Genomic DNA, 23,677 nt, shown 5'->3' on the forward strand with positions numbered 1-23,677 from the left:
TTCATAATTCATCCAACACTTGAGGTTTTTATGCTGGTAAGGCTAGATGAAGGGGATGATCTCCAGTCCATGTGGGACTTGGGGTACCCATCACAGCCTGGCCCTGGTTCGGGTCGTGACAATATTTACTCGGATGAAGTCACAACATTCTCCTTCTTCACCTCTTTGTGAGAAACAACTTCAACCCATTTGGAGAAGTAACCTATTGTGGTCAAGATATACAAGTTCCCACCAGAAGGATTTTGTGGTGGTTTAACAACATCCAATCCCTAAGCATTAAATGGCCAGGATGCTATAGCTGGATGTAATATTTTAGGAGGTTGATAAATGAAACTTTCATCAAATTGACAACCTTTGCACCTTCTAGTATAGTCTAAGCAATCTTTTACCATTATTGGCCAGTAATATCCCATTCTTTTAATGTGAAAATAGATCTTCGATCCAGACTGATGAGATCATATACTCACGAGTGTTCTTCTTGCAAAGCTTGAATTGATTCTTTGTCTCCCAAACATCATAAGAGTAATCCTTCAAATGATCTTCTATACAGTGTGTCTTTTCAATAAAGGAAGAAAGTTGCATGACGACGGATGTCGGTCCTTCTTCTTAGATCCTCTAGAAGTATCCCTTAACACAAGTATTTAATGATAGACTATTGCTAATCTTCCTTTACAACTTTAGGCACGACGACGAGGTGCTCAATTTTATTTTCTACATCTTCATCCTCACTCAGCTGTACTACCCATTCTTGGCGGATAGTAACTCGTGTCTGATTCAGAAAAGTTAGGTTGAGGCTAAAGAAGCTAGGGCATTAGTTTGCTTATTTTCTTTTCTTGGCACATGCTGGAGGGTTACTTCTCCAAGCCATCCCCTCAACTTTTGAGCATAATCATGATATAGTTGTAGCTCCGACTTTCTGACTTCACAACTTCCTGAAAAATGCTTGATCACTAATTAGGAGTCACCTAAGACTTGTAACTATGGTTGTTTCATGTCAACAACCATCCCAAGTCCTAGTATTAACGCTTGATATTCAGCAACATTATTAGAGCAACGATTTGTCAAAGTAAAAGAGTATGAGATGACCTCTCCTTGTAGAGTAACAAACACCACACCAGCACCAGCACCAGCTCTACCTCGATGTGTAGCACCATCAAAGTACATCTTCCATGAGGGTCTAGCTTCGATAACCATTGCATCTTCATCAGAAAGTTCATCAGTCAGTTCCCATCATCAAGTATCGGGTGGTCTTTCAAGAAGTCTTCCAAAGCTTATTTTTTTTACATCCTTTTGAAAAACGTACACAATCTCAAACTATTGAAATTGAAGGTACGATCTTGCAAGTCGGTCACTAAGGACAGGTTTTCATATTTCAAACTTAAAGGGATTTGCCCTAGACACTAGAGGAACAACATGAGCTTAAAAGTAGTGTTTCATCTTTTGAATTAAGAAGGCCAACGCCAAACATAACTTTTCAATAAATAATAATTCAGCTCATTTGGTGTCATCATTCTACTCAGATACTAAAGAGAGTTTTCTTTGCCTTCACTATTTTCTTGTTCCAATAGTGCTCCAACTAACCTTTCTTGTGTCAATAGTTCTCCAACTGACCTTTCTTGTACCGCGATATAGAGTATCAATGATTTTCTAGGTATAGGTGCCGTAAGAACTGGAGGCTTCATCAAGTATGATTTGATACTCTCAAAGGCCTTACTACAAGCTTGGTCCCATTCGAAAAGAGCATCCTTCTTTATGAGACGACTAAATAATTAACATTTTCTGGCCAGGTTTGAGATGAACCTCCTTAAATATTCTAGCCTTCCTTAAAGTCTTTTTAACTCATAAATGCTTTGAGGCTCGGACATTTTCGAAATTGCATTGATCTTAGCCGGATCAATCTCAATGCCTCGGTGTCATATAATGAGCCAAAGAACTTTCCTGAAGTGACTCCGAATACACATTGTAATGGATTATCCTAAGTTGATATCTTCAGAGCAACCTAAATACCATTCTTAGGTCTTTTAAGTGGTCGTCCCTCTTTCTTGACTTTACTACTAAGTCATCCACATAGCACTCAACAATTTTATGGAGTAGGTAATTTAAGATTTTTTGTATAGCCCTTTGATAAGTGGCACTGGAATTTTTCAAATTGAAAGGCATCACCTTATAGCAATAAATACCTTTGGTCATACGAATTGCAGTGAGCTCTTTATGTTTTGGTGCTATGCGGATATAGTTGTAGCGGATTGAACCATCCATGAAGGACATTGCCTCATAACCAGTGATGGAACCAATAATAAACTCTGGTGTAGGTATTGGACAATCATTCTTAGGGTAGGCGTTATTGAGATTCCTAAAGTCGACACAAACTCGAATTTGGTCATTCTTCTTCTGCACTGGAACAATACTTGAAATCCATGTGGGGTATTTAACTTCACGAATAAAGCCGGATTCGATGAGTTTGTTAACCTCATTTTCAATTAATGGAACCAACTTTGACCTAAAATGCCTTTGGGCTTTCTTAACAAGATGAGCATCATTCTTGACTGCCAACTGATGGACTGCTATTTTTGGGTCTAATATAGGCATCTCCTTATAACTCCAAATGAAGACATCTCTATATTCTTTGAGTATGTCCATATAAGTTATTTTCTCCTCTATCTCTAGAAAATTACTCAGGTAAGTTGGTCTTGGGTCTTCATCAATTCCAAGATTAACTTCCTTTAAAGATCTATTGTGGACTTTACTCCTTTAAATTATGACAGAGCATCTCCCACATCTTGTTTCTCTTGAGGGTCATCGTTGTTGATGGATATATGGTAACACCAGAATGTATCTTCTATCTCTTCATCAACCTTCATTTGAGATGAGGCATCATTCTCATTTTGGGTTATAACATGATATGAAGAGCCAACACTTTCTTCATCTTCCTCACGCTTCTTGATATAAACCATGGTATGAGTCTTAGCTTTTAACACCTCATTATATGAAACCATTAGTTTTATCTGCCGCCTCATTCTAGAAGGAATCAAACTTTGGAAATCCTCTTGGATCATAGGTGAAAAGTGTCTTGTTGTGTTTAGACAACTTCTCCAGTGCTTGCTACTTTTCTTGGTATTTAATGGACCCAACCTCTCAAAAATAGACATTTTTGTAGTTTGTTCTCCAATCGATCAAAGACAAAAGGACTTTTATTGGATGCAGTAGATTATTTTTCTACAGTGATGTAGTTACTAACCGCCCTTTTTATAGAAATACAAATTAGAGGTGGCTGCATGTACCCTAGTCCTTCACGTGCCTGCCTAGTTATAGCTTCTGACGGAAGTTTTCCCAACCTTGATGGCTCATTAGGATTATATCTAGCCTTTACAAATTGCTTGTATGCATTTGGATCGAAGCCCTCTTTTGTATGCTTCATAGGGAGTGTTATCTCTTGTGGCGGTTTTTAAGCTACACATTCTATCAGTATCCTTTAGATGGGTTCATTGCATCAATCCACTTGATAGGTAGAGTTATCCCTCCTATCATATTATCTTGGGAATCATATGAATGATCGTTTTCTTTCTTTACCTTTGGTACATAATGGAGAAGAGGAGTTACCTTTTTTTCTAAGATGGGATGCTTTCTTTATTCGAAGTGAAGAGACGCTTCTTGGTGGCAGCTTTTTCGACAGTCACCATGAATTCTTAACTTCAAGATCATCACACTTGATCTTGATGACATCATCAACCCTTTTCTTTATTCACAACATAATTCTTCAAGTAGAATTTCGCATCGGCAAAGTATAACTCAACTTTAGTGAATGGCTTATCATCGGCAATTATCTTTCTTTCCAATCTGCCTTAGAGGTACTTCAAGCATTGATAGTAAAAGGATGAAATAATTATTTTCTCGTGTACCCATGGCCTACCAAGTAATAGATTGTATGAATTCTTGTCATTGATAACATGCATCAATGCATTCAATCAAAAATCATCCATATGATTCCCCAATTTGACAGATCCCATGGCCCTCTGACCCCCTTGGTTAAAGTCTTGGATCATTAAATGGCTTTCGAAAAGTTTATCAGTAGAAATGCCAAGTTTCTTTATTGTATGAATAGGTAGGATGTTGACTCTAGATCCCTCATCTATTAGTATTCTATTTATCTTCTTTCCTAAAACTTTACCTACCATGTACAAAGGACTATTGTATAGGGTTTCACCAAGCAGAAGAGCGTTATTTGTAAATGTGATTTTTGTATAACATACATGTGCCTCTTGGCCAAGAGTTTCAGAAAACTTTTCAAAAGATGAAGGAACTTCCAAGGGTAGATTTTCACCCTTTTCCACCTTATTGGCAGTAATAAAACAAGACGCCTCAAGGTTGACTTGAATAGTATTTGAATAAAACCAACTAGGTAAGAATTCTTCCAAAGTCACTGGACAACGTGGTTATTGGTGGTGAAGCTCCATTACCCCCATCTTCTTTGGAAGCTCAACCAGTTTTTATTTTCTTGGTTTCTTCACCATCCTCCTTCTAGTTGGCTGGTCAGAAAACTCTTTTTGTAGACTCATCTTCTTGTATCTGCGCCTAGTCACCAGAGTCCAACCGTCATCATCACCATCATCAACTAGAGACTTGTTATGCTGTAATAGTTCCTCATTATTCTCTTCGACATATAGTTATATCTAATTGAGCGATTCAAAAGTAATAGAGATTTGATAAGAACTAGCCTTCTTATCATCGAAGATGATCTTCTTCTCATTTGCCAATTGCATTATTTTTTCCTTAAAGACAAAACACTTTTCCAGAGGGTGACCCACAATCCTATGATACTTGCAATGATTTGGGTCATTGGTCCTTCCATCTTTGTCGGGCTACTTCATCTCTGGAAGTTCAATGAGCTTATGCTTAAGGAGTTCATTGAAAATCTCGGCTATATCAAAATCACAGAAAAGGTATTCCTTTTCTTTCATCTTTTTTAAAGTTAACTTCTAATTTGGACATGCTCGAGAAGTCATCTTTGTGTTTTACTTCTTGCTCACTTTCGTGGTGCCCTTCACAGAAGACACGTTAACATTCCTGGATACCTTATTATCATTTTTAGGGACCAACTTGCCCCATCTTTTGGATTCATGCTTATCTTTTCCCCTTCGAGGGTCATGAAAAGGCATCACTCCTTTTCCAGTAGAAGACATGCTTAAATCCATATCGTGAGCATGAGTACCTAGATCTTTAAAGGATTTTGACTTAATGCCTTGCAAGATATAGAGAAGTTCCTAGTGCATTCCTTGAATTCACATCTCTATTACAGAAGTTTCGTTAAGACTGTCTTTACAATTTAGACTTGCATTTCTCCATTGACTGATGAAGTCAATTCCTGGCTCGTCCTTTCCTTGCCGAGTATTTGTGAGCTTTACCAAGCTCACTGTACGCCTTGTGCTATAAAAGTGATTTAGGAACTCATGCTCTAATTGCTCCCAACAATCGATGGAGTTAGGCTCAAGGTTTTATACCAATCAAAGGTTTTTTTTTAGATCAGGGGTGGCAAACGGGCAGATTGGATTAGATTTGGACGGGTTAAATATGGATCGAATAGAAATGGTTTGGATTGCAATCCGCTCATATAAATATGGGTAAATATGGATTGGGTAAAAATGATTTCAACCCACTTTAACTCCTAAGTCAAAGACTCAAAAACTTAAAATCTCTATATCATATCAACTTGACTTTTTTTCCATTTTTTTTTTAGTTTTTTCTTTTCAGTTTTTTTTTGTCTCTCTTCTATATGTAGCCTCTAGTTTTCTTTTTCTTTTCTTTTTTTATTTTTTTTCATTTCTTTTTTTCTCTCTTCTATCTCTACCCTCTATCCTTTGTTTCTCTTTCTTTCTTTTTTTTTCCTTTTCCTTTTTAGTCTCCTTTTTTTCTACTTTTTATTTTTTTGTTTTTACTTCTTTCTCATTTTTTTTCTTTTTTGATTGTATTTTATGTTTTATATTTTTTTTATTTTCGAAGAACATGGTTAAGCCGAGTACAAATTATGGATGATGACTAAAATATCATAACCACTCAGTATATTTGTTTTCACCATCATCTTTTTTATTTTTCCTTTTTTATTATTTTTTCTTTTTGATTTTTTTGTATTTTTTCTTAAATTCTTTCTTTACGCTTTTTCTCTCTTCTATCTTTAACTTCTACCTCTCTTTCTACTTTTTTGTTTTTTTTTCTATTTTTGGTTTCCTTCTTTTTTTTATGATAACGAAAATACCATAAGCGCATATTGATTTATATTCTCCCAACATTTATAATTCAAGGGCTATGTGGATCCTCATCCATATATATTTTAGTCTCGAGAAAATATAATTAATTTATATACTTTTTTTTTATTTTTCATTCGGTGTTTGGTGCCTACATTGGAGCCCCGACTAAATCGGATTAGGCGTTGCAGGACCCCTTAAGGTGGCAGCGCTCCCAACAGAGTTTTCTCCATAACTAGGGTCGTACCCTCGACCTCTGATTAAGGGTGGAGCAGCCTCATCCACTGCACCACATCCCATTTTGATTTTAATTCATATACTTATTTGTATATAAATACAAATGATAAATTGCACATATTGACAACTAAACTATTCAAATACAAATAATAAATTTATTTAAAATATATAGTATGATACAAATAAATTTAAAGTAAAAAAATATAAAATGCAATGACAAAAAAAGAGATGAGGAAAAGAATATAAAAAAATAAGAAAAATGACTAACCAAGAATAAAAAAGGGGGAAATGAAAATACAAAAAAAAAAAGAATGCAAAGAAATAAAATTGAAAAAGAAAAAAATGATGAAAAAGAAGAAAGAAAAAAAGTGTAAGAAACGAGTAAAAAATAAGTGGGAAAAATGAAAAAGAAAAAAAAAGAAAATTAAAGGAAAAAAGAAAGAAAAAAATAGTAAATTAAAGGAAAAAAGAACGAAAAATAAAAAATAAAAAAAAGAGAAATAAAAGATAGAAAAAAAAAATAATAAAGGAGTGAGACTATGGATTATATTTAATTGATAGAGGTGTTATGAATTATATAGGCTAAATGGGATAATTAGAAATTTATATTTATTAACCCATGTAGGTCTCAATCGAATACGAATGATGAAATAAGAATGAGAAAGGGGAAAGCGAAAAAAAAATACAAAGAAAAAAGAAAAAAAAAAAAGAGAAAAAAAGAAAAAAAAAAAAAAAAGAAAATATAAAGAATGAGTTAAAAAATGAAAAAGAAAAAAAGTAAATTAGAGGAAAAAAGAAAGAAAAAAAGAAGAAGAAAAGAAACTAGAAAAGAAAAAAAAACTGAAACTTTAAGTATAGGTGGGTGATCTCTGTGTTTAAATGGGTACCCATATTTTACCCATTTTTTCATATTTGTATGAGCTTTTAAAATGAGTTGAAGTCCATATGTACCCATTTGAAATATGAGTGATCCAATTCACTAAATATGGGTTAAATGGACTCTTTTCACAAATATGGGCTGAAATTGCCACCCTTACTTTAGATAATGAACAAATTGTTTGACAAGATAGTCACTGTAAGTTCTAGCATTACTACATGTCTCAACAAAGTATGCGGCGTGTTGTTTAGGGTGTTCTTAGCCCTCAAATTGTTGAAATTTGGAGGATTGCTAGTCGGCTGATATTTTGAGGTTATTAACTCTTGCAGTGTAGTGCTAGGCGTACGTCAAGGAAGATTAGTGTCAAAATCACACTTGTCCTTGAGGGTCCCTTCAATGAACTCTTTCAACTAATCAATCGAGATCATTCCCTTAAAAGAAACTTGTACCTCCTTAGTTGTGGTGTTTGTTTCCAGGATGTTCTGTCTCGTGAACTTCTGGAACTTTTCTAAGTGTGTGGATAGACTCTCCATCTATTAAGCCATCCATTCTATCCACCAATCAATCAATTAGAGCTTCTTGATTTTGCACATACCTAGTGAGACTTTCAATTACCTTCATCGGGTTTGCAAAATGCTCCACAGATGAGGCATCAATTACCATTGTTTGCATAATTACTGGAGAAGTTGTAGAGTAACACGGATCATCGCATAAGTTGATAGTTGAAGTGCTCAACTTACACGGTGTAAGCGGAGATGATGCATTAGTTGAACGACCATCATTAGTTATGCCAGAGTATTTGGAACCAGAATGTTCAAGTAGAGCTAGAGTCTTCTTAAGTGATTCTGCCAAATTGTTTCCTTCCTCTAAAGTACTTATATAATAGCTGCACGGACTCAAGTTGTGGCTAAAAGAGTGTAAATTCATAAGTCTATTGTATGAAATGATCTTCGGGACTAAATCATTGTAAAAATATAGAAAGGGTCGAAATATCTCATGACCAGAATAAATAATAGTGTCAAGTCATACCAAAATCTATCTTGGTCAAATCTTTAAATAATATTTTTAACTTCTTCTATACGTATAAATATTTCATTAAGTAGGCAATTATTATAGTAAGAAAATCCATTGTTATGGTGAAAAGTGGGTTTTAACCCTTATTTAGGAAAAATAATGATAAGGTCGTAGTTCAACTAGGATCACATCAATATCGATATAATAATCATGAATGTACCGAATATATGCATATATCACCAGTATTTAATCAATGAAATCATAAGCAACATAAATATATATGTATCCATATTGTACAACTGTATCCTTTACAAGGATTAATACTTTTCGGATATCCAACCAATATCATAACACGACCCTTGGCTCAATAATATGTCTGGAATAATCACAACATCATAATCACGGCCTTAAGTCCACATACATATCTGAAACCTATATTGACAATCATATTTATAAGTCGTAGCATATCTATAATCATCTCACATCTAGGAGGCATCTCACATCTAGGAGGCATCTCGTATCTAGGAGGCATCTAACATCTAGGAAGCATAATATTTCGATAAAACACAGCTCATAACTATGAGGCATTTTACATCTATAAGACATCTCATATCTATAGGTTATACATCATGTTTATGAGAAATATCACCTCTGTAGGCCAATTAGCATACCTAATAGGAATACCATCTCTATAGGCCCAATAATAAAATACATGCCCCACAAGGTATAAAGTAAAGTGGAGTCCCGGTGGCATATATCAGAGCAATTAAGGACATGTATGATGGAGCTAAAACTCAAGTGAGGACGGCGGGAGGAGACTCAGAGCATTTTACTGTCTTGACAGGATTGCATCAGGGATCTACTCTTAGTCCCTTTTTGTTTGCTTTGGTGATAGATGTGTTGACACGTCGTATTCAAGAAGAGGTGCCTTGGTGTATGCTTTTTGCAGATGATTTAGTTTTAATTGATGAGACGTGGGGGGTGAGAATGATAAATTAGAGGTGTGGAGACAAACTCTTGAGTCTAAAGGGTTCAGGTTGAGTAGGAGCAAGACAAAGTATTTGGAATGCAAGTTTAATGATGTGAGACTGGAGAATGAGGTGGTAGTGAAGTTAGAATCATAGGTGGTATGTAAGAGAGATAGTTTCAAGTATCTCGGGTCCGTGATTCAGGGTAACGGTGAGATTGACGAGGATGTCTCGCACTGTATTGGGGTGGGATAGATAAAGTGGAAGCTCGATTCGGGGGTGTTGTATGATAAGAAGGTGCTGCCCAAGCTTAAAGGCAAATTTTATAGGGTGGCAATTCGTCCGGCCATGTTGTATGGAGCGGAGTGTTGGCCAATTAAGAACTCCCACATTCAAAAAATGAAGGTGGCGGAAATGCAGATGTTGCATTGGACGTGTGGGTTGACTAGGGAGGATAGAGTTCAAAATGAGACTATTAGGGAGAAGGTTGGTGTGACTCCAGTGGAGAATAAGATGCGAAAAGTCCGATTGAGATGGTTCGGACACGTGATGAGGAGGGGCATGGATACCCCGATTCGTAGGTGTGAGAGGCTAGCTTTGGATGGTTTTAGGTGGGGTAGGGGTAGGCCGAAGAAGTACTGGGGAGAGGTGATTAGGTAAGACATGGAGCAGTTACATCTCACTGAGGACATGACCCTAGATAGGAAGATCTGGAGGATGTTAATTAGGGCAGAAGTCTAGGGTCAATTTGGGTCGCTAGTGTAGGGAATTACTTGGTGGGGGTATTATTATTGTTATGATACCTTGTTTCATGCTTTATTAAGAATCTATTTACTTTTCTCTATTTTCTATTACTTGTGGGTGTCGTATTTATGTTATGTCATCTTGTTCCATGCTTTACTATGAATTTGTGTAGTATTCCGTGTCTCGAGCCGGGGGTCTATCAAAAACAGCTTTTCTACTTCTTTAGAGATAGAGGTATGGACTGCGTACATCTTACCCTCCCTAGACCTCACTATGTGGGAATACACTGGGTTTGTTGTTGTTGTTGTGAGTCCCACGAGGGATAAAGTAAAAGTGAAGCGAGGAAGAGCATACCTTGATAACCCATCATTCATCGTCAAGGATAATTTATCCACAGATATATGAATGCATATAACATGAATATTACAATGCATTATCGGATTAAACATAGTTAGTAGCATAGCTTCTCATGCAGTCAATAAGTATGCCCTCTAGAGCCCTTAGTATCATGACTCACAATATTAGCAACAAGAGGACTTTCTAGCCTAATTACTAGTTTGGTTACTATGCAAAGTATAACATTAGTAATATCATAGTCTAAAGCACGAAATAGGAATCTAGTCAATGATTTAAATGATAACATAGTCATGGGCTTAACTAACAGCATAATCCATAGCTACACATAGCATTAACGATAATGTAGTCAACAACCATATACATCACCTTAAATACTATCACCATAACCAGTTTACCCCAGTTAGCCAACCTGCTCCAAAGGCCATTCTCTAAGTGTTTAACAAGCGTCTAAGGTCTTTAATGGAACTATATAAATTCAAGTTTAAGGTGGTTCATGATCCCACACTTCATAATTAGGAAAACTATGCCCCAAGCTAGGCTAAGGTATCTAGTTCAACTTCTAGATGTCAAGTCATAACCAATCCTAAGATATGAACTTCGCCTAGAAGCATGGGTATTTAAGCCAACACTACCCAAATTACGATTTCAAGATCAGTAGAATAGCCCAACTAAGGTTAAGCATACTAACCATGATTTCAACACAGAAACCACATTTCAAACCTAGCATACTATCATATCCATGCTACAAATTAGTTTAATCTAGGAAAAAGGCAATAGGATTCTAAAAGGGTCATAAACATTCCACCTTACGGGTTCAAAATCATCATCTAATTCACCAAAAATCAATAATTAATACTAAGTTATTTTATGAAAAAAGAGATAAATTCACCATTGAAGTTGTCCCGAATTTTTAAAAAGACACCTTAACTTTGCGGGTGACCAATTACCCCACAAAAATTATAAAAATCATCATAAATAGACCATTTTGACTGAATTTTCAGTGCATATATTTTATCACACAAGAAACTCACGTGAGGGAAAAAAGTTGTTGAAGCAGCAAATTAAAAATGGCCATGTGTAATAGAAAAATTCACTTTTTTTTGTATTTTACTATTTTTTTTCTTCCTTTTTTACTTTTTCCTTTTGTTTCTTTCTTCTTCTCCATTAATGGTGTATTTTTTTCCCTTCCTCTTCTTCTCCATAATGGGATGATGGTGAATTTTGTCGTGGTCAGTATTTATTTTCGATAAAAATGATAAAGAGATTAAAATAAGGCCGGTACAAAGGAGATGGTATGTTAGCCACCATTTTTTCCAACAAAAATATATTTTTCGATGCCCAAAAAAGTTGAAATTTTATCGGATTGATGAATTATGGTGGTGGAAGAACTCAATGTTAAAGTGAGACAAAAATTTAAAAAAAATTTAGTAAAAGAGATCATAAACAATTATAGAAATCATTGATTTCGTATGAAATTAGGGGATAAAAAATTAATAACCAAATTAATTCAAAAAATTATGTCCAATTTTAATTTTTTAAACCCACTAGAATTATAATAGAACAAAAAGAATGGAATGGTTATTATTTTTAATTTTAAAGGTTGTTTATGAAAGCTTGGACAGTGGATGAAATGAAGGAGAAGAAGGTTAGTTGAAGAAAATAAGAAAGGAAGGGTGAGGCTAATCGTTGGCTGGAGGGAGAGGATTGGGTGAGAGAGAAAAAAAAGTCAAAAGAGTAAGAGAGAGGAAAAATAAAAAGAGAAAAATAAAAAAATATATGTTTATAAATAAATTAACACGTGTCACCTAGTAATTGGTGCGTGTTTAGCACCTCTTTTTCAGAAATTAGGATTGATTTCAAGAAGATGTATTAATATCATTTTAAAATTATTTAGGAGGGTAATAGGATGCCCGCAAATTCTAGGTATCTTTTTGAAAATTCAGAACAACTTCAGTGGTGTCTTTATGTTTTATCACTTATTTTATTCATAATCAAGCCTAACATTCATATTCACATGCCATACATAACATAACACACATCATCTTTAAAGAAGAGAAGGTAGAACCCTACCTCAAAGCCGAACCGTAAAACCCCGAACCGTAAAACCTTATATCATTCACCACATGCTCGTCTTCACTTCACAATCCCCAAAATATCATCATGTTATCAAAAATATAATCTACTTATCAATACGAGACTAACAATACCCATATTAAACTATTCTATTTTGAGTCCAAAAATAACGCCAAAAACTCCAAGTGGGTCCCACTTATGAAAAATATATTTCTGAGGTCAATACAATACTCACACATCATTAAGGAATCATAACCCTCAAGAAATCGATGCAAACAAAGATAATTTTGGGCTAAACTCTAGCCCTAAGTGAATTTGGGGTTTGATGAACTAAAAAAGTCAATAAAGTGATGAAATTTTACCTTAATTCGGATGATAACCGTGATAATAGATGAAAATCAAGCTCCCAAGGCACCCAAAAAAGTCAATTTTGAGTTATCATCATATTTAGGATTTTGGGATCTCTAAGATGAAGGGAAAACGTTGAAATTCGTAACCTACCCCCTCTCCGAGGAAGAGATGCAGCATCCCCATGACAGCAAAATCAAAAACTTATTTTTGACCATCGGAACCCAAATAACATGATCTAATAGTGAAATTTTAGTGTAACCCACATTTCAAATTCATTGGAATCTTCAAAACTTTCATTCGAGATCTTTTCGACAAAAAGTGGGGCCCATACCTATAGTTTTGTTTATCATAAAATCCACTCAATAATCCAAAATAAGTCTGGGAGCATTAGGACCTCAACCAAGGGTTCCTTTAATCTAAAATCAATGTTTCAGACGTGATGGCAAAGTTAGATTTTTCATTCGAGCTCGTTTCAATCAAATATGGGTCCCACACTCTTATTTCCATTTTTTCTATTTTTTGACTAATAGGTCGATGAGTTCGAGTGCATTGGGAGCTGAACCAAAGGTCTACCTAGTCTAAAATTGATATTCCAGATCTTCTGGTACAGTTACAATTTGCATCTGAGATCGTTTTACTGAAGTTTTCGCCCAATGACTAATTGAAACCAGTGAAGACTTCAAAATAGGAAATTGGTTTTAAAAACTAAATGAATTTTTCGATAATCGAACCGTCGATCCCAACAAATCATAAATGAATTGTGGAAGTTATGGTGAAATTCTAACAGTGAAGATAAGTAGAAATATGAAAAATAACCGAAAGGTCATTACAGTCCTTAAGGAATTTATTTCCCTCAAATGCCCGAGGTTAATGGAATCTTTCCTCCTAGGATAAAATGATCCACTTTCAGAAAATAGCAGTACCTCAAATTTTTTTAAGCTTCAAACTCACTCAACGATTTGATGATCACACAAGACTTTTTAAGAAAAAGACGATTTTTTTTCTACTCAAATTCATGCCTTTACCTGAGGAAAAATTCTGGTATTTATAGCCATCAAGGTGTTGCTTCATGAAGAGAAGTAATGGTTCGGAAAGGTATGCCTCTTCATAAAGGTGCAACTCTTTAGAAAAGTCACAACCCATCAGAAAGGTTATAACCATCCAAAGTGAAAAGGTGCCTGTTCAAATTGTATCCTTTCTCTGGATGTCTTTTTGAAAAAAATTACCTACTCATTTTCCATTCACACCTATTACAAACCTAACACAAAGATCGTAGATTAGAATTTTGGATCAAAATTATTGCCATATAAATATTTTACGTTCATATCTTATTTGGACATTGTTATTTAATTTATATTTATTTTAAAATTTTGAATATCTACCCACTTCTAAACAACTTCAGACATGTAACTAATCTTAAAAATGTCTAAGGTTATATATAGTTGAAGTTCAGACATTAATTTCTTACCTGAAGAAATGTCAGAATTTTAGACAAAGAAGACCAAAGTTCAACCAAAAATAATTGAATCCAGTCACATATTCAGGCAACATTGGCTGAATATAATCATTACCATTGTGATGCTACAAAAATATCTTTCCTATGTGATAGATAAGATATTATCCGGTTGTTCACAAATATTGTACCCGTGCTAGCACAATACCATCACCTAATTTACAAAAAAATAAAGTTAATATTGTAGTATGGGAAAAGGCTCAAATATGCCACTGAACTATCAGAAATGACTCATTTATGTCATCCGTTAAAAGTTAGGCTCATTCATATCATTGCCGTTATAAAACCGGTTCATCCATGCCATTAATTTTTAACTGTGATTTTTAAAAAACAACTTTGCCATGTGGCCTCTTATTAGAGGTCCACTTCATTTTTAAAAAAATAAAAAAAAATTAATTTTAATTTTAAAAAAAATGTAATCTTTTTTTTTTTGCACAATTACGACAAAGTGATATCATTCAGGACAATTCTAGTTCTTGTTTGATTATTTTGGTTGTAACTAGTCTTGCTTATAAACATTTGACACAATGGACATAACAAAGAAAAAAACAGAACATCTGCAACTTTCATATTTTCTTTAAATTGCTGGAATTTTCTTCATTTTGCTGGTAAAAATAACACATACGAAAGAGAAAGATTAAACATGGTGTTATTATAATTTGAGACTGAAATAATTGTTGATACATGTTATTCAAGTTATGGCTCTTAACTATTTAACCATATCCTAAAAATATTATAGAATCAAATAAAAGAAGGTGACGTTTTGTGATCCCCAAAGATCATTTTTTAAACGGAAAAGGCTCAAAAATACCCCTCCATTAAATATTTGGCTCAAAAATACCCCTCCCTCTAACGGAATTCGGAAAAGGATCAAAAATACCCCTGAACTATCTGAAATGGCTCAAAAATATCCTTCTGTTAAATATTTGGCTAAAAAATGCTCCTCCCTTTAACTAAATTCCACCAAACATGCCACCTAGATAAAAAAAAAAATTATGTGACTATACCACATTACCATCCACATGTAAAATGTTAGTAATTTTTTAATTATATGACATTCCTTTCTTCTTTATTTTTATTTTATTTTTATTTTTTGGCAAAGCAGTGAAACGGAAAAACCAAAAAGCCAATCTTTTGCTAATTACTTCATTAGTGTTTTAAAAGTTCTAGATTTCACCTTTTCATTAGTGTTTTAAAAGTTCTAAATTTCATCTTGTTATTGTCATTTGGGAGGAAGGACAGGTTGATCTTGATCTGATGTTGACTTGGAGAAGGAACTAGAATTTTAACTTTTAAGCTAGCAAATGTTGATGTACTAATAATTTAGTTGAATTTACTACATGCAAATTCTTTTTCAAAATAAATGAATTTCTTTTAACACTTGTTTAATCATTCGAAATGAATTCATTTTTCTAAATTCAGTTTTGATGAATAATCTTATTACATTTAGAACAAGTTTGAAAAGAAGTAAAATGATACTTAATATTGATAAATTATTCTTTAATTATGTCATTCATTAACTTTTTGAAGATGTGTGTCACATTCAAAGATTCATTAATTTAGATTAGAGGAGGTATTTATTAAATCATTTTAACATAAACATTTTGAGTAAAAGCTAGCAAAGCCAAACACATCTTTCGAGTAACTAATTTGAAGTTTAGTTTGAAATTTGTTACTTTTACGAGTAAATCTTAATTTTAACTTTTATACTGGCCTAATAATTAATGGATTTATCAGTTTAATAAGACTTTTTTGTTGGGTTTCACACTTTTAAACCTATTAACAAGAAAAAAATTATTTTTTAGATTATCAAAGGAATTTGATAACAGCGATGTTACATTTAATAAATTTTTTCAAAAAAAAATATTATGTAACCACCGTTTGTCTACTTTGATTAAAAATTAAAAAGCCATGTAAGTTTTGTCCGTTTCACTGACGTTTTTAAAGGAATGTCATATAATTCAAAAATACTAACATTTTATATGTGGATGGTAATGTGACATAGTCACGTAGTTATTTTTATCTAGGTAGCATGCTTGGTAGAATTTCTTTAGGGGGGGTATTTTTGAGCCAAATATTTAACAGAGGGGTATTTTTGAGCCATTTTAGATAGTTCAAGGGTATTTTTGATCCTTTTCCGAATTCCGTTAGAGGAAGGGGTATTTTTGAGCTAAATATTTAATGAAAGGGTATTTTTGAGCCAAAAATCTAATGAGGGGCATTTTTGAACTATTTCAGATAGTTCAGGAGTATTTTTGAGTCTTTTTCGTGTTTTAAAATAAAGTTAGAAAGACGTTTTATGTATCGTTCTGAATTAAAGGCAGGCAACAAGTCTTTAGTCTTCATTTTCTTGATTATTAACTGTTTTTTTTGGTTTAAACAAATAAAATTATATAGAGCCTTTTTGGTAAAATGACTTTTACGAAAGAGAAAGAAACATAACATAATATTATTTCTAATTTTCCCCTAAAATAACTAATAATATGTGTCGTTTAAGTTATGGTTCTCCAGCTCTTGACAATTAAACCATATCATGAAAATATTATAAAATAACAAAGAGATAATGACACTTGCTAATCCAGAACTTATTTTGATTTTGATGTTTGAGAACCACACTTTTTGGTAAAAAGAAAAGCTTATTATATAGAGCTTTTTGGTAAGATGACTTTTTACGAAAGAGAGTTTGGTATTTTATTGAGCCTCAAATAATTGCGTAATTTACATTAAAAATTGTTTTGTATTATTTAGATCCAACTCGTATGGATCAAAAGAACAAAATTACAAAAAGGGACAACCAAAGATTGATTAACCACAAAAATTAAAAAAAAAAAATTAAATTAAAAATGGCGTGGACCTCTAATAAGAGGCCACGTGTCAAAGTTGTTTTGTAAAAATCACAGTTAAAAAGTAATAGCATGAATGAACCGATTTTATAACGGTGATGACATAAATGAGTTTAACTTATGGATTACATAAATTAATCATTTCTGATAGTTTAGTGGAATATTTAAACTTTTTCCCTTGTAGTATTCATAATCAGCTAACCTAAAATCTCAAGTTTATTGCAACATCTATAGTGGTATAGGTAAAACAAGCAGAGGTTGAGCTTTTGCCAAGGTAATACCAAAATTTTCCTCCATGTCCAAATCTTTAGGTGCAATTCCACTAGGTAGCTTCCAATTAAAGGTATTTAGCAGTGAACCTAGTGCTACTGGAATCATCCTGATAGCCAAAGGCAATTCAGGGCAAATTCTTCGACCAGCGCCAAATGGAATTAGCTCAAAATCCTGGCCTCTAACACTAATTTCTGAATCCCAAAACCTCTCCGACTTGAAGTCCAAAGGGTCTTCCCATAGACTAGAGTCACGCCCTATTGCCCATACATTTACAAGAACTAGCGAGTCTTTTGGAATAATATACCCACAAAACTCAACATCTTCCACTGCTTTGTGGCGAACTAAGAAAGGAGCTTGTGGGCGTATTCGGAAGGTTTCTTTCACGATGCACCTAAAGTAAAGGTAATTTGCAACATCAGCTTCATCTATTAGTTTTCCTCTGCCAATCACTTGTTCAAGTTCTTCTTGTGCTTTCTCCAAAGTGTGTGGATTCTTGAGTAGTTCAGCCATTGCCCACTCCAATGTATTTGATGTAGTATCTGTCCCTGCGACAAACAAGTCCTGTGAAACTTACTAGAGTAAGATCCTATGATGTCGATGCCATATAATATCAAGTGAAAGATTCCAAAACATATGCTGCTTTTATGAGAGTAAATGAAATTCTGTCTCGGGAAAAGGGGGACCAAACACTGTTGATAAGGCCTGGCATTATTGCCACAAGTATTTAATCAAGCCACCAAACAACTTGTTGAGACATATGCAACTAAATTGTCAAAATCGGGTGAAAATGTATTGAGAATTTGAATTTGATACTTTTGGCTCGGACTTTATATGTGTTTAAAAAGATTATTAAAGATGGTTTTCCATGTAAGTAAATTTGATCGGTCTCCAATACGGATAGCGAAGATCGACCGGGAAATTAAAATAAAAAGAAGTAAATTTAACTTAGTTTTTATCTATATTGTGGGTAATTTATGTTAGTTAAGACTATATATGCTTAAATTTTGCAAATTTAAAGGATAGATAGTGCTCAGATTATATTTGATGGATGATATATGCTCAAGGTTTGCAAACTGAAGAAATAAATGGTACTTAGGGTTATATTTGAAGGACAAAGTTAGATTCACTCTTAAAGATGGGATAATTTTGGCCAAAAACTCAGCCTATAGCCACATAGCTCCGGTCCTTGTTTGAGCTACCAACTTTTATAGATTTCATTCCTGTTGAGTAATTCGAGTTATCCTTGAGACCACAAGTTTTAAAAATCTTCGGAGGGAGAAATATATTCTCTGTAGTTCTCAAAACTTTTAGATCACACAATCGATGGGAAATAAATAAGCAAAAATTGGAAGCGAATATTGGAGAAAGAGGGGTAGGGAATGAACCAGAAACAGACGCTCGATATGATTCTTGTCGATTTCTTCAGGGCTAATGTTGAGAAGGGAATCTAAAACATCAGCATTTGTATGTTTTCCCAGTTTCCTTTCCTTTAGCCGCTCATCAATCAAACCACTCATAAGTTGAAGAACCATAGTAAAATGATTTGTCCTGCGCCGCCTTATACCCTGTGGATCAATTCTCTGAAGAAAAGGGAAATAGTTCACCAATTCCTTAAATTCCTTAGCAGTATCTGAGAATGGGTCAGTCAAATCTTTAGAGAAAACAGTGTTGGACAACAAATTTAAGGAAGTTCTAAAAGTTGCTCTGCCAATATCCACTGCTTCACAATTTTGCCCCCTCTTGCGACAGTAATCAATCAGCTCCTGGTCTTTTTCACATCTTAGATGCTTGCTTACATCAAGATTGTGAACTGAGAATAGAATGTGACAAAATTAAAATTAATCTACTTTTAGTATAGGCTCATCTAGGCTTAGTTCAAACATTTGCGTAAAAAAATATAAAATTAGAAAGTGTAATTTTGAGGGGTCAAAATGCAACCCAAATACAAAATCCTTGAGAATAATCTAAATTTGGGATAACTTAGACTACTCTTTTCGTTCCTTTTTAGTTTGCTCAACAAAAGAATAACAACTTTTTAAATGTGAAGATAATTTAACTTTAACATTTCATTTTTATCTTTGACGACAAATTTTATAACCACAGAAATATTATAACAGATTCCGTTTGGATTGGTTTATTTTAAGTATTTTTAAAATTGACTTTTAAGCACTTTTAAAATATTTAGGTATATTTAAAAAGTGTTTATAAGTAGGGGTGGGCGTTCGGTATTTTTAAAGTTCGGATTCGGTAATCGATATTTGAACGTATATACCACATCCCATACTTATAAACAACGATTCGGTAATTCGATAATCGGTAAATTAAACTTCAATTTGATACGATTTTTAGTAATACCATATTAAAGTTGGAGATATGCAAATGTATGTTTAAACTTCAAAGAGAATATTAAATAGAAACCCTATTTAGTATTCTTTTTATTGCTTTTACGAATGTATTACCAAGGTCCAAGAGATTCTTTGGATGACTAATACTATTGTCTATTGGGTTGGTTATATATATACATCTCTCTCTCTCTCTATCTATCTATCTATCTATCTATCTATCTATATATATATATATATATATATATATATATATATATATATATAATATTCGATATTCGGTAAACATCGAATACCAAACGGTATTAATATCTTGTACCAAACCCAATCTCGAATACCGAAATGTTGAAATTTTACTCACAAATACCGAATTATCAATTTTTTTTGTTCGATTCAATAATTCGATTTTCGGTATTGTATACCCAGCCTACTTATAAGCACTTAATTTTAAGTTAAAATATTAAAAATAAGTCAAAAGACATAAGGTAACAATCTTAACTTATGACTTTTGGCTTAAAATGCTAAAAATAAGTCAGAAGTTATAAGTTAGAATTTCTAACTTATGGCTTATGACTTATAAATCAAAAGCCAAAAGTCAATCCAAACAGGCACTATACTCAAGAACCCAAGTTTCAAAAATCTTATAGCCACAAAAATATTAGAAAAATTTACATAATACTATAACTTTTATCATAACTAGTTAAAATTCCAACTTTTTCAAATAATTACATAAGTCCCTGATTTTACTTAAAAGTTTGGATACATCACAAAACAGTATAATGTATTCGTGTAAAATTAAATGATGTATCCAAAAAATGCGATGTATCCTTATAGACTAAATCAAAAAATTTTAGTAATTTTTCTTTTAAAATAAAAAAAACTGAGATAGGGAGTAATTAGGATTGGCATTTACGTAACTTTGACATATTCAACATCTTATTTTCTTCTATTGTGAATTTGTCGTCTTTACCTGAGAAGATGTGAGAGTTCATAATCTTACGAAGCGTTCTCCACTGAGAACTGATAGGTAACCATATAACACCAAGTCAGAGTGATCACAAGCACGGATTTGGGGAAGAAGGCAATCTTGTAAGATAAGTTTTCCACTATATTGACTTGGTGAAGAAGTTTGCTATCTTGTAAGATAAGTTTTCCACTATATTGGCTTGGTGAAGAAGTTTTGCAATTTAGCTATATATAGCCTTCTATTGTACATTGTAAGAGAGATGTGAGAAACAAGAAAAGTACTACTGTTATCTCCATTCTCTCTGTTAGTGTTATTACAATTAAGTTTAATATTTTGCTTTAATTATTTAACATGTCATCAGCACGAGTCTCTACTATTCCGAGCAAATACAGGTAATAAAAGTTATTATTTAATTTTCTTAAATAATGTCTAATATTTTCAAACGGGAATTTAGTGCCCTAGATATATCGGGCAAAACTTATATGTCCTGGGCACTAGATGCTGAAATACATTTAAATGCAATGGGTCTAGCAGACACTCTAAAAAATGACAATAAGGTATCGAATCAATATAAGGCCAAGGCTATGATATTTCTTTATCATCACCTTGATGAAGGTTTAAAAATGGAATACCTCACGATTAAAGATCCTCCCATATTGTGGAACAATTTAAAAGAAAGATACGGTCACCTGAAGATGGTCATTCTTCCACAAGCTCGTCATGAATGGACTTGTCTGAGGTTGTAAGATTTTAAAAATATAACTGATTATAATTCTGCGATGTTTAGAATTAAATCGCAGTTTAATTTATGTGGGGAAGATATCACAGACTACGACATGTTAGAGAAAATATTCTCTACTTTTCCCGCCTTGAGTATACTCCTGCAACAGCAGTACCGAGAAATGGGTTTTAAAAAATATTCTGAATTGATTTCTTATCTTCTTGTTGCTGAACAACATAATGACCTTCTAATGAGAAATCATGAAAGTCGACCTGTTGGTACTGCTCCATTCCTAGAAGTGAATGCTGCAAATTTTTGCCCAACTAGGCGTGAAAAAAGTCCTGACCCTAGTCGTGATCGTGGTCAAGGTCGAGGTCGCAGTCGTAGTCGTGGAAGGTATTTTAATCAGGGTAATCGCCTTGCAATAAATAATAACCCTCAGCACCAGTAGCGCAAAAAGAGGGGGAAGCTTCTGAAGCAACGCCAAGGACGAACTCTGAAAGTAAATGTTATTGATATGGAGGAAAGGGGCACTGGTCACGTACCTGTCGTACGCCAAAACATCTGGTAAAACTCTATTAGGCGTCCCTTAAGAAAGCAGAAAATGATGTCGAAGCAAACTTCCTCCTTGAAGATAATATTGAGCCCATGGACTTGGAAGTTTCAGATTTCTTTGCAATTCCTGAAGAATATGTAAATCACCCTGTAGGTGATAATCATGAAATAGTCTAATTATGTTAATTTTTCGTTAAAGTTGTATTAGTTTACTTTTCTGTCATTTACTAATCTTGTATATAAATAAAATTTATATAATATGTTATGTGCTAGTAATGTTATACTGTTTATTTTGTTTATATTTTCATTTTGAAGAATATGGATACTCCTCAAATTTTATTTGGATCACTAATTGATCGTCACGATATTTGTGTAATTGATAGGGGGACATCGCACGCAATATTTAAAGATGAAAAATACTATTCCCACTTACTTAGAAGAAGAGCAAAAGTTACGACGATTTTTGGTAATTCAAAATTAATTGATGGCTCCGGAAGAGCTACTATATTTCTACCTAAGGGGACAAAATTAGCTATAGAAGATGCATTGTTCTTTTCTAAATCCCCAAGAAACTTATTGAGTTTTAAAGATATCCGCCGAAATGGATATCATGCTGAGACAATACATGAAATGAATGTTGAATATCTTGGCATTACCAAGACTGTCTCAGGTAAAAAACAAATGTTGAAGAAATTACCAAATTTGTCTTTCAGCTTATATTATGCTGAAATTAGTACAATTAAAGCACATTCTATCGTAAATCAGAAATTTACCAATCTAAATACATTTGTGCTTTGGCATGATCGAATGGGTCATCCTGGCTCAATAATGATGAGACGAATCATTGAAATTCAAAAGGGCATCCATTAAAGAACCTAAAGATTCTTACAACTGATGAATTTTCATGTGCTGCTTGTTATCAAGACAAACTGATAACTAGGCCATCGCTACTGAAAGTTAGCGTCGAATCCCTTCAGTTTCTAGAATGTATACATGGGGATATATGTGGGTCTATTCACCCACCTAGTGGGATATTTAGATATTTTATAGTCCTAATAGATGCATCTTCAAGATGGTCGCATGTGTGCCTCTTGTCATCTCGCAACCTGGCGTTTGCAAAATTATTGGCACAAATAATATGATTAAGGGCGCAATTCCTAGATTATCCCATTAAGGTTATCGCCTCGATAATGCTGGAGAATTTACATCCCAAGCTTTTGATGATTATTGTATGCCAGTTAGGATAAAAGTTGAACATCCTGTTGCTCATGTTTATACTCAAAATGTCCTTGTTGAGTCATTTATTAAACTCCTACAATTGATAGGAAAACCACTACTTTGAAAACAAAATTTTCCACTACTATTTGGGGTTATGCTATCTTACATGCAGCATCACTTGTTCATCTCAGACCAACTCATTATAATAAGTACTCCCCGTTATAATTGGTCCTGGGTCATGAGCTAGATATTTCCCATCTACAAATTATTGAATGTGCGGTAAATGTGCCAGTAGCACTACCTCAGCGTACTAAGATGGGCCCCCAAAGAAGGTTGGGAATATATGTTGGGTTTAAGTCACCCTCTATCATTCACTACCTTAAAC

General features: G+C 33.8%; 1 protein-coding gene across 1 annotated transcript; it reads right to left on the minus strand.

Moving 5' to 3' along the window:
- Nucleotides 1-17,279: 17,279 nt before the first annotated feature.
- On the minus strand, nt 17,280-19,529 carry LOC107853289 (geraniol 8-hydroxylase). The gene is made up of 2 exons (XM_016698285.2): nt 18,875-19,529; nt 17,280-18,050 (listed from the first exon to the last, which is right to left on the minus strand). Exons 1-2 carry the CDS (start codon nt 19,019-19,021, stop codon nt 17,445-17,447), a joined length of 753 nt encoding a protein of 250 aa, XP_016553771.2. The 5' UTR covers nt 19,022-19,529; the 3' UTR covers nt 17,280-17,444.
- Nucleotides 19,530-23,677: the final 4,148 nt, after the last annotated feature.

The sequence above is a fragment of the Capsicum annuum genome, chromosome 2, assembly GCF_002878395.1.
Source record: "Capsicum annuum cultivar UCD-10X-F1 chromosome 2, UCD10Xv1.1, whole genome shotgun sequence".
In the NCBI taxonomy this organism is placed as follows: Eukaryota; Viridiplantae; Streptophyta; class Magnoliopsida; order Solanales; family Solanaceae; genus Capsicum; species Capsicum annuum.